The sequence below is a fragment of the Brachycentrus maculatus genome, unplaced genomic scaffold (genome assembly GCF_059751285.1).
Source record: "Brachycentrus maculatus isolate JH-2025_06_01 unplaced genomic scaffold, ASM5975128v1 h1tg000156l, whole genome shotgun sequence".
NCBI classification, from domain to species: Eukaryota; Metazoa; Arthropoda; class Insecta; order Trichoptera; family Brachycentridae; genus Brachycentrus; species Brachycentrus maculatus.
The window spans coordinates 237,501-250,912 of record NW_028280909.1 but is presented as its reverse complement, the minus strand read 5'-3'; the positions used below and the strand labels follow the sequence as shown (position 1 = coordinate 250,912).

Below are 13,412 nucleotides of genomic sequence, written 5' to 3'. Positions count from 1 at the left end.
CGCTTTCAAGTATTTGGCATACCTGATCGTGCCAAGTTTTCTCGGTCTTCCTCTGCTCCTTTTTCCAATTACATTCGCCTCATAAATTTGCTTTACCGTTCTTTCCTCACTCATTCGTTTTACATTTCCAAACCATCTCATCACACCTTTCTTAATTTTATCGATAATGCTTGTCTCAGCTTTGCATTCCTTCCTTATTTCACCATTCGAACATCTATCATACATCGTTTTGTCACACATTCTTCTGAGAGATCGCATTTCAACTGCATTCAGTCTACTTTCATCCTTCTTTTGCCATGTAGTATATATTTTCCATAATTGAAAGGTTTATAGTGTGTGAATAAAACAAAATATTGGAAGATCGATACGTGTTTAATAGTACAGTAAAAATGAAAACAAAACGTCTGGTACAAAAGTGCCGGTTAGAAAAGGTCAAAGGAGCTGTCGTCAAACTGCTGCGTCGGCGTCTGTGGCACCTGCGCCCGCGGGGCCGCAGCCCTCGGGGTGCCCAGCCCGGCACCCGCCCGATACTGCGGCTGCTGCGGGGACAACATTGGAAACTTTAAATTAACACACTGTTCTCGGGTGGTTTTTTCATCAAATTAGTATACTTATCACAAGTAACCGCAGACTGAATTCACATCTGTGCGATGTTTGTCCGCCTCCGTAGTGTCATTACGTGACACGTGCCAATGTGTATCGCAAAACATGTAAGAGAAAATCAAGAGCCAAGAGATCTGGTCCAACAGCTCAGAGATGAAACACGCAAAGGAACTGATCATGGGGTACTCGCGGAAATTCACCACAGAAGCTCTAAAGCTTAGCAAAAAACTAATAACGATCCTAACCAGGACCTTGACAGGACACTGCAGACTGAGGAAACACATGACAAAAATTGGACTACATGACTCTCCAGTATGCAGATTTTATATGGAGGATAACGAAACGCCAATCCGCATTCTCTATAATTGTGACGCACTCGCTCGCAAACGAAGTCACATCCTTGTAGGACCTCTACTGTACTCCGAGAAGGTGAAGCTCTTACCACCAAGACAGTTTGTGAGCTACATGCCTTTGTGGGATCGTTTTTTGTTTAATTTTTTTTATTTTATTCATATTTTTTTGTATTTGAATTTATGTTATGTAATGCAAAAGAATTTAAAATAATGAAAAAAAAATTAAAAAATCCCCATGTTCCCGATAACTATCTCAGGTTTCGGGAGGTTAGGTTGTTCTGTCACCCATTCAGTAGAACCGACTTGCTGATGGAAATGCCAATAGGGAGGGCAGTATCCCTGAACTGTATTTCCTTGCATATCGACTTTTTCACATCGGCGAGGATGCCTTTAACCCGATGGTTGCCAGAGACGAGATATCTCGGCAAATGGCGGAGTGCCCGTATGGCCAGAGACGAGATATCTCGTCAGTACTTTTGATGACGTATTACTCCGCAGTTTTAACTCATATTGACAATCTGTCAAAAACGGAACATACATTGCCATCAGTTGAAGTTGTCACAAAATATTTTATAAAGTTTTTAAATACTTTTAAGTGATTTATCGGTATCACTTTCAGCTGACAGTTGACAGATGTCATTAGGGCTACCACTCAAACCACTTGAAATATTGATTATTTTAATCGATTGTTTTGAACGCCAGGGGTTTTTATTTTGCTCAATTTTTTTTGTGTTTTTCTTATTATTTTAAAATATTCCATTGATAAATAATAGTTGTGTGTTAATATTAAATTTAATAAAAACTTGCGTGTGCGACTTAGTGTGACAACCCTGAAAATTTGAAACTGGTTTAACTTCAAGAATAAAACTCTAACAATCGATGCGGGATATAATATTTGGTAAGTAAATTATAATTCAATAAAAACAACAAAAAAAAAATCTTTAGACAACTTTTTTTTTTCAAAAAAATACTTGGCCTGTTGAGCACTGCGGCGTAATTTATTTGCGGCTATGAAAAGGTTAAGAGGAAAATATTACTTTTGGTGTAACTCTCGGTTAAGTCCACATGCTATTTTCTATCTGATAATTATATTATTATTTTATCTACCTGTCCATACACAGGCAGGTATGTATGTATACATATCGCTCACTCCTTTCAACAACGTCATATATAAAAAATCCTCAATTTTCAATTGTGCATGTTTTCGGAATGCCCAGAAAATGTACTATATCCCAGTAAAAGCGGCATATTTTGAACTTAATATTTACCCGCTATAAAGCAGATAGTGTTGTTTTTGCATTTAGAAGAAAAGGTATTGTTAAAGTATTTTTTTTAAATATAATAAATATTTTTCAAATGGAGGAAAAACCTTCAGGTTTTAACTAAAAAGAATCTGTTGCACAGTAAAAAGCTCAATAAGTGGCTTGATATTTATTTTTAATACATTTCATTATATTTTTAAACTTTAAAAATGATCTCCTGAAAATCAAGTTTTTTGATATTTGACTTTGTTGAAAGGAGTGCGCAAAGTGATTGAAGTATGACGCCATTTGCAAAAATTATAACATCTTCATATAGAATGATTAAAGAAAACACTTCGTTTTTTACCACTTGAGTGTTATAGACTACATGTTTCAGAAGTTAAGTTATTACACCTTGTTCTATATAAAAGCGAAATTATGAATTATCTTGAAAATTTAGAAATACAAAAAAACCTGAATTCTAATAATAATTTATTAAATAATATATTGTTTCAAAATTCTTCGCCATTGCTTTCCATTTTTCCTTTGTTTTCAAACTCCGTTCCTTGACTAACCCCTTCCCCTTACTTTCCCCTCTCCTTATTTATCGAACAATTTTATGTTTTATATTTTAGTTATTATACAGACCTGAATGATGGAAGTTTAACTTCTGAAACATGTAGTTTATAATAAAACTCAAGTGGTAAAAAACGAAGTGTTTTCTTTAATCATTGTAACATGTCTTACCACAAAGTTAATGCCGAAACAATAAATAAAATATGTTCAGATAGGGTGTTAATTTCGTGCCACTCTGTATATATAGCTAAATTAGCACTTGCAAGACTTGAAATATACATACTCACTATTTTATAAAATGCATTATTGTTAATTCCAGAAAAACTGTTGTCATGCAATATTTTACATTTTATTATTTTTTAAAATATACAAATGTATAAAAAAAAGTGTCCCCTGAGCATGTTCAATCTCATGCATTCATTCCTTGTGAGAATATGTTGAATTCTATGCTTTTATGAATTTCTCTACCTCATTCACTTTTACACACTAAGGACGGGAAAGGTATTTCTACCCGTTGGGTCGATTGATGCTTAAAGACAGGAAGAGTATTTTTTACCTTCTGCGCCGGCCTCATTCCAAAGGCAGAAAAGAAGAAATTACCGTAGAACGGAGCTACTTGAACTTTGATGTGTTACTTGAGCCCAGTACAAAAAAATATTTAGATCTGTATTTGGTCTACAATAATGAACGTAAAGACATGATTCATTGTTTCCCTGACAGGTGACACTTATTGTCACGATACGTTCATTATTGAAGACCAAATATATCTGTATTCAATTCTTGAATTTCTTTTTTGTACTGGGCTCAAGTAACACATCAAAGTTCAAGTAGCCCCGTTCTACGGTACTTAATTTTTTATATGAATATTATGTACCAATCTCTTTGTTAAGTTCTTAAGTTAAGTACACAATTATCGAATCCCGTCGCCAGCTGACCCTTATCCGCACCCAATGGCGCATAGGGCACTGCATCGTATTGACGCAGTGTTATCTCAATCGTTACTTACATGAAGGCCAGGTGATCACTCATGCGCTTCAGGCACAGTCCAGGGTAATATCAAATAAATATTTAAAATCACTAATATTTATTTTCTCCCTCCCCCCTGGGAATCGAACCCGGGACCTCCAGTCGAACGCGCTAACCATTACACCGCGGAGGCACATTGGGAGGGGGGGTGGTAGGAAAGTACTAACTATCAAAATTTGATGCAAAATACTAAATTATAAACTATGACAAGCCTGAAACGTAGCTAAGAACTAAGCACTTAAATGACGGAACAAGCTAAAAGCTGTCAATAAGTATTGCTAGATATTTACAAATAAGTACCTACTTGTACCAATACCTACACCAGGGCTGGAATTGCAATGGGAAGATAACGCCTTATCTATGTAGTATAGATAGCTTCAAATTTAAAAATTAAAATTGGTTATAATAAAACAACAACTTTAGAACTTTTTCACTTTTGTTCTATTTGACCAGCGACCGGGTTTCATTGTTTTATCGACACCACTAGACTGGTGAGTGTCAGCAACAACAAAACACGGTCACTGGTCGAATAAAACAAAAGTAAAAAAAGTTGTTTTATTATATTACAAAATGCAGCCATTTTGAGCGCAGCGAATCCAGACGGAAAACCCCCAAAGGATAATAAGAAGCATAGTATTCAACATTCCGGGTAAATAATGAATATATAATACAGTGGAACCTCTCATAACGAGCATAATTCATTGAAACATTTTTTTTTATTTGACTGGCGTGGAATTCCAGGCTCACAAGAGACTGTCGTGAAAAAGGGACTTGCCTTTCCTCTGTAACTCATGCGAAATGTCGTTCGTTATGAAAGCAACTTTTAAAACTTTTTTGCTCGTTATGTGAATCACTCGTTATACGAATCACTCGTTATACGAATCCTTCGTTATACGAATTACTCATACGAATTACTCGTTATACGAATCATTCTTTATACGAATCACTCGTTATACGAATTACTCATACAAAATACTCGTTATACGAATCATTCGTTATACGAATTACTCGTTATACGAGTCACTCGTTATACGAATTACTCATACAATATACTCGTTATACGAATCATTCGTTATACGAATCACTCGTTATACGAATCACTCGTTATACGAATCACTCGTTATACGAATCACTCGTTATACGAATTACTCGTTATGCTAATTACTGATTACGCGAATTACTCGTTATGAGAGGTTCCACTGTACATAATAAGGCAAGCAGCAAAGGAAAGAAAAAAGCGTTGTTAAATTTTCAAATAATTTATTCATACAAAAATACAATAAGTTGCGGTTATTAGACAATATGAGGGCAAAAAGTATGCAGAAATAAAGCAGGTTGTGTTATTTACAATCTCAAGAAGGTAGAAAGACATTATATTACAGAGAAAATAAAACACTAAATAATAAACAATGATATGAAAATAAAACACCTGTAAAAGACCACTTATTTTGAGTTTTTTTTTATTTTTTCACTTTGGAAAAACAAACTGTTACATTGATACAATTAAAATATAACTTTGTTTTAAAATCACTATAAATCTTTCACTATTTATACTGATTTTAAAACAAAGTGACATTATAATTATAAAATGGAAAATCACAAAGTTAGTGCTTCAAATATAAATTATATGTTACATTGATCTTTTAACCCGTATTCGCTCACAATGGTGCATAGGGCACTGCGTCATATTATTTTTGCCGTTTTTAAATGACATTTTCATATGGTGTACAAAATACAGATTTCAGCACCGTAAGGGAAGGGTTAAATTCATAAAAGAAAGGTGATCAGCCCTATATGTGTCCAGGAAAATATCTAATAAATATTAGAGTAAAACTAGTATTGAGCTGAGTAGAGCTAGAGTAAAACTAGCCTGGAGGGAAAGAGAGGGAGAGGAAGATCCCCACACGATGGACCGATCAAATTAAGGCAGCAGCAGCAGGCACCTCAGTGGTTGGAGCGCTACGTGCAGCGCAGTCAAGGGATAACTGGAGAAGAGTCATTGCTTCTGCAAGGGTCACAACCCAATGAGGAATAAGACGGAGAAAGAAAAAAAAAAGAATACTAGTAGCTTTTACATTAACCGGATCCACGCGGCTCGCATAACCGTTTGTGTTTTTACAAGACATGCCCCATACGCGGCTGACATAAGCGTTTGTGTTTTCACTTTGCTCCAAGTTTCGAACCTCAGTTCAACTTGGAGGGATTTTTTCATGGTGTGGAACTTTGGATAAAATAATACGTCAATCTTCGGCCTTATGACATCTGTTGAAATATCTGACTAATAATTTGTAACATCACAAGGATAAATAAAACAACAGATCCCTGATTTTTCTTGCGGTCGGTAATTAGTCCGCGCCATAATCATGCCCTATATTTGTCTCACTCTCGACGCTACGCATCGCCAGCGGGTAAGAGTGACACACGATGCGTGCTTTGATTTATTTATGTTACGATCTAATTTGTTTATATTACGATATATTTCAAGAATAATGTGACACATGTGTATTATAGAGTACCAAAAAGGCACAATGAATCCCATTGAACGTTTTTGTTTAGGAAAATAAATCGTTTCATAACTAAATACATGATAAAAGTAATAATTTAAAAAACGGCGAAATACAGCCGCGCACGAGCGTCTCTTAGGAACAAAGTTAACGCGTTTAAAAGGTTAATAAACTCAAAAGTGGTCTTATACAAGTGTTTCATTTTTATACTTCATCATGTTATTCCACAAAGTTAATCAATGCCAAATCAATAAATAACCAATGTCTCCTCTAAAATATATTAATATTAGTCATTTTAAAAATACATCGGCGCGATTCAACCAATCTCGTCAGCTCCGTCTAGGGGCTACATGCAGATCAAAGCCCTCAAATTTGTGGATCTTCCGAATCACTATGAATGTTAGTGTATACAACATATATATATACATATTTCAAATATTTTGGGAATAATTTACGCCTGAATTTAACTCCGGACAGTAATGATTACAATTTTTAACATTCACTTCAAACCCTTATCCGCACCCCAATGGTGCATAGGGCACTGCATTATACAAACACAGTGTTATCTTGATCGTATGCCTTGTCTCAAATTGAAACACCTATGATGTGAAGTGGAATTCGTTAGAGATATGATAATTTAAAGAAATAAATAATATAATTTATTTCTAGTGAAATTTCTGCAAAACGGATTGATTTAAAATCAAACTATTTATGTTCAATCTTCGTTTAAAAATAATACTATAGGAAATATCAATTAATGGCAAGAAATGTTAAAATTATTTATCACGCAACGCAGAATGGTTTTTGTATAATACTGATCTAACTAAATTACGTTTAAATAAATTTGGAATGGTTTTCGTATAATACTGATCCAACTAAATTACATTTAAATAAATTTGGAATGGTTTTCGTATAATACTGATCCAACTAAATTATGTTTAAATAAATTTGGAATGGTTTTCGTACAATACTGATCCAACTAAATTATGTTTAAATAAATTAGGAATGGTTTTAGTATAATACTGATCTAAGTAAGAACTCACCTAAAAATATATATATTAAAATAATGCATAGCATACATATATACAAATTAAATTGGAATGTTCAAATTTACTTAAATATGTGCGATTTTTCAAATTTTAAAATAAGGCAAAATATACATTATTTTAGAAAAAAAATATATCAATTTTATTTTTCATTTCAGTTGTACGTGGTAAATACCACTATTTCTTAAATGCTATCGTTAACACACGAAGGAAAGGTGATAAGCCCCCTGAATCAGGCACCAGTCCAGGGTAATATTGAATAAATACTAGAGTGAAAATTACTTATATTTATTTGACTCCCCCTGGGAATTCAACCCGGGACCTCCAGAACGGTAGCCGAGCGTGCTGACCATTACACTACGGAGGCAGACATTTGGCTTAATTTAGAGCTCCGCAAAATATTCAGTGATTCAAAAGGGTTTTGTCGCTAAAAAAAAATGAAAACCGCTGATATAATTGATAATTTTATTAAAAATGTATATTTACTATTTGCAACATATAACATATCGCTCACTCCTTTCAATAACGTCATATATAAAAAATCATCAATTTTCAGTTGTGCATGTTATCAAAATGCCCAGAAAATGTACTATATCCCAGCAAAAGTGGCATATTTTTAACTTAATATTTACCCGCTACAGGGCAGAAAGTGTTGTTTTTGCATTTTTAAGAAAAGGTATTGTTTTATTATTTTTTTAAATTTACTAAATATTTTTCAAATGGAGGAAAAACCTTCAGGTTTTACCTAAAAAGATCTGTTGCACAGTAAAAAGTTCAATAAATGGCTTGATATTTATATTTAATACATTGTATTATATTTTTAAACATTAAAAACGTTCTCCTGAAAAATCAAGTTTTTTGATTTATAATGTTCTTGAAAGGAGTGAGCGATGTGTAAAAATAACTCCTAAGCGGAAAAAGACAGACAAAGACAGCTCAGTCTCTTTATTGGAGAGGCTTAGCGCAAAATTATAAGATTGTATTAAGTAGAAATGTATAGAAATTGTATTAAATTGTATAAAAAAATGTAACTATATTAAATAAATAAAATAAATAAATAAACATACATTTGCCTCATTTTAAATATTTAAAAAATACACTCAGATTCATAAATTAATACGTTATTTTTTACCCTGAAATAATTAAAATATACTCCGTTACATAGACAAGTAATATTACGTGAAATTACATCTACTATCCTTATGTAAATTTAATTTTACCTATATTTAGTTATTTTAACCAATTTGTATCGTAATCTCTGCAAGTAGGTACTAAAATGGTAACTACAACACCTCTCCACTCCCCTAACTTTACGTCCCACACGTCTTGTTGATTTTTTTGTTGATATCAAGCGTAATACGGCGAAACTTCTATCGTTCCTAGAATAACCATGTTTCCGTATGTGTTGCTATCTTTTACAGTTTCCAATTGATTTCCCACAAAACACGCAAAAATAGATCGCATTGATCATCACTATATGCAACATTTTACCGACTTAAAAGAAAAAATCTCAACACTAAAACCTTTAAAGTAAAATAGATAAAATTTTAATTTTTACTTAAATTTTCTCTTCAAAAAAAAAATTCTTTAAAAGAACTTCTTCAGTTCGTTCTCATAATACTTATTCTTCAATCGCTTCGTGATGAGAATTTGTATAAAAATTTGTAGAAAGTTCAGAACAACAAAATATTTTTCAAAATTGCCGTTTGAATCGTTAAGCTTCAATTTCGTACATGTCGCTTCCACCCATATTTTAAAAATCCTACATATCGCTAATTTTTTTCAACAACGTCATATTTCAAAAATTGTCAATTCAGTTGTGCATGTTTTCGGAATGCCTAGAATATGTACTATATCCCAGTAAAAGCGGCATATTTTTAACATAATATTTACCCGCTACAGGGCAGAAAGTGTTGTTTTTGCATTTTGAAGAAATAATAATAAAACCCTTATCCGTACCCCAATGGTGCATAGGGCACTGCGTCATATAAACGCAGTGTTATCTTGATCGTTTACACATGAAGGAAAGGTGATCACCCCTCCGCTTCAGGTACCAGTCCAGGGTAATATTGAATAAATATGACAGTGAAAAAATGAAGAAAAGGTAATGTATATTTTTTTTAATATACTCAATATTTTTCAAATTGAGAAAAAACATTCAGGTTTTACATAAAAATATCTGTTGCACAGTAAAAAGTGTAATAAGTGGCTTGATATTTATTTTTAATACATTTTATTGTATTTTTAAACTTTAAAAACAATCTCCTGAAAAATCAAGTTTTTTGATATTTGACGTTGTTGAAAGGAGTGAGCGATATGCTAATTATTAAACCGTGTGGAGTAATAATTAATATATTAAGAAAGAAAAAATGTATGATGAAAAGTTAAGATAGATGATATATTAATACATTGTTGTCGGGCGGTTTTTTCATCAACTTCGACCCTAATTATACTCGGACAGTCTGCCGCCCGACCCTCAGTATACTAATCACAAGTAACCGCAAACCCAATTCCCATCTGTACAATATTTTTGGCGTCCCTTGCGCTCTACCAAAAGTAAGCTAATAGAACGCTCATAAGCGTCTAACGCTCTCTACCAACAGTACTTAAAATATGCTTTTAAGCGTTTCCCGCAAACAATGTGTTCATTAATTATTACCCTTAGCTTAATGGTCAAAAACACTAGCCACTGCACCGCACAAAGCCAGACAATGTGTATTGCAAACAAGTAAATTTTTAATTTTAAGTTATATCATTTTATTACAAATATTTTTGAGGGATGGTACATCTGTCAAAAGTTTCTCTGTAAAGGACGCTTTTAAGCGTTTCCCGCAAACAATCTCTTAATATATCGTAGTCGTACAGGAGAAAGTGACCAACTGACAAAACGTAAAATGTTCAGGAGGGCCATTTAAGTCACTTTTGCTTGGCAAGAAAATAAACATCAATGCAGTTTGTCATTTTTAACAAGTTAATATATTATACTTCCAGGTTTAAAATCCTTTAGTTTTTAAACCTGGAAGTATAATAATCCTGAGTTTTTCAGGGCTATATTAAGCTAGTAAGATATCAAATAGTCAATGATCACGTTTTTATGAACTAATGCACTTGGTCACTTTCTCCTGTATGACTACGATATCGTCTATCTAAATTTTTCAGCCGTCTGTCAAATAAATTAAAGTTCGGAATGTTGCCAGTGCGAAAAAATAAATGAAAGTTTTTTTTTTTTTTGTTTTTTCAAATCTACATGTGGTTGTTTGGAGCCCGGATGGTGCCCGGCGCCGGGGGTCGCCCCCTCGCCCTTACCTGCTGGAGGAATTTACAAATAAAACCAAAAATCAATATTTACATACAAAATATACTCATATTCACACAAATATAAAAAAATAAAACACTCGTATAAGACCACTTTCAAGTTGTCTTATACAAATATTTTATTTTTACATTTGAATCGTTAAATCATTGTGTTATTCCATTAGGTTAATGCAAATCAATAAATAAAATATTTGTGTTAGTATGAAAAGGCTGTTAACAGATAATGATATGCATTTGATTTTAAATTTAAATAATACAGTGGAATTCTGGAAATCCGAACTAATTGAGACTGAAGCCTGTTCGGATTAGCTGAGAAATTTGTAATACAGTACATACATAGTACTTTACACTACAGCAGTTACGTTGTGTGCGTCGCCCTATGCTGCCTAGTATTCAATGTATGCTCTGCGTACGAATCTATGCCAAGTCATTAGAGACTTTCAAGTGTACCTGTAGTAGCAATACAGGTACAGTACCGTGAAATTTATTAGCTTTTTGATAATTAATAAAAAGATTTTTTTTGTTTTTTTTTTTTAATGTATTAATTTTAAATCAAACACAGATTTTTTGAGTCTAAGTTGTATTTTATTAACAAAAACACATCAAAAATTATATTGTGACAATTCGCTCACTCCTTTCAAGAACGTCATAAATTAAAAATCGTAAATTTTCAGTTGTGCATGTTTTCCGAATGCCCAGAAAATGTACTATATTCCAGCAAAAGAGGCATATTTTTAACTTATTTTTTACCCGCTACAGGGCTGAAAGTGTTGTTTTTGCATTTTAAAGAAATGGTTTTGTTTAATTTTTTTTTAGTATATTAAATATTTTTCAAATGGAGAAAAAACCTTCAGGTTTTACCTAAAAAGATGTGCTGCACAGCGAAAAGTTCAATAAGTGGCTTGATATTTATTTTTAATACATTGCGTTATATTTTTAAACATTAAAAACGTTCTCCTGAAGAATCAAGTTTTTTGATGTATGACGTTCTTGAAAGGAGTGAGCAAATTGTTTCGCCTTGTTAGGGCATTATCACAAGAGAGTAGACTCAAAAAATCTGTGTTTGATTTAAAATTAATACATAAATTAAAATGGAGTTCTACAAATTAAACGCCAAATCAATAAATAAATAGATTTTTTTCTTCTTCTAACCCTGACAATCTACAGAAGTAACATTACAGAGAAAATCAAAACAGTAAAATAAATAATGTTTTACTTGGTAAATACCACTATTTCTTAAAATCTACTGTGACACGTGTTTCAATGTATGAAAATGATAAATACGGTTTCTTGAATATATGTATTTCGCAGATACTTTGTGGCACATTTTATAAACTTTATAAAATAAAACAACTTACCAAAAACTTCGACATACTCCATACACCATATAAAAATACGATTTAAAAAATATGATTTAAAAAAACTCGTAAATGTTGTTGTTATTGTGCATTGCGTAGCGAATACGTCAACTCCGAATTACAGCTTGTGAGCTTAAAGTAAACACCATCTAGGAGTTTTTTAAATCATATTTTTTAAATCATATTTACATATCGCTCACTCCTTTCAAGAACGTCATAAATCAAAACACTTGATTTTTCAGGAGAACGTTTTTAAAGTTTAAAAATATAATACAATGTATTAAAAATAAATATCAAGCCACTTATTGAACTTTTTACTGTGCAACAGATCTTTTTAGGAAAAACCTGAAGGTTTTTTCTCCATTTGAATAATAATTAGTATATTTAAAAAAATTATTAAACAAAACCTTTTCTCCAAAATTCAAAAACAACACTTTTTGCCCTGTAGCGGGTAAATATTTAGTTAAAAATATGCTGATTTTGCTGGGATATAGTACATTTTTGCGGCATTCCGAAAACATGCACAACTGAAAATTCACGATTTTTGATTCATGACGTTCTTGAAAGGAGTGAGCGATATGGTGTACGGAGTGCGTGGAAGTTTTTGGTAAGGGAAGGGTAACTATGAGTTTTTCAATGTTTTAGAATTTAGTACATAAACCCTGATGATGACAAGGTTCTTGTCGATACCGGTAGGATAAAGAGTAGCAATAAAAAGTGGTTAAAACAAAGTTGTTTTATTTTATAAAGTTGATAAATACGGTGTTTGAAAATGATGCGGAATGCATCGAAACACGTGTCACAGTAGATTTTTAAGAAAAAGTGGTTTTTACTGAGTAAAACTTGAATTTAAAAATGGATAGATTTCACCACAAAGTGGCTGCCGAATCAAATAATAAAATTAATAAATAATGCTTGAAATATGAAGAAGAAAAAAACTTGTGTGAGATCACCTTCCAGTTGATTTAAAATACAATCTTTTACATTGATCTTTCAACCCTTATTCGCGCACAATGGTGCATAGGGCACTGCATTATATTGACGCAGTTTCATCTTGATTGTCACTTACATGAAGGCAAGGTGATCACTCCCTCGCTTCAGGGACCAGTCCAGGGTATTGTCAAATAAATATTAGAGTGTTAATTCAGTGATATTTATTTTCACCCCGGCCTGGGAATCGAACCCGGGACCTCCAGTGCGGTAGGTAAACGCGCCAACCATTACACTTATGGAGGCAGATAAACAACAAAACATAACATGTTCTTTTATCTTTTTATATTTCAATAATAATAATAATAATAAAACCCTTATCCGCACCCCAATGGTGCATAGGACACTGCTTCATATAAACGCAGTGTTATCTCGATCGTTTACACATGAAGGAAAGGTG

The 13,412-nt window shown here is 32.9% G+C and overlaps 1 protein-coding gene across 1 annotated transcript in view; it reads right to left on the bottom strand.

Moving 5' to 3' along the window:
- Positions 1-353: 353 nt before the first annotated feature.
- MED25 (Mediator complex subunit 25) overlaps positions 354-13,412 on the bottom strand; it is a 42,743-nt gene continuing 29,684 nt past the window's right edge. The window contains exon 21 of the mRNA XM_088261458.1: positions 354-539. Within this exon, the coding sequence (XP_088117584.1) occupies positions 423-539 (117 nt within the window). The 3' untranslated portion in view covers positions 354-422. The remainder of the gene's footprint in view (positions 540-13,412) is intronic.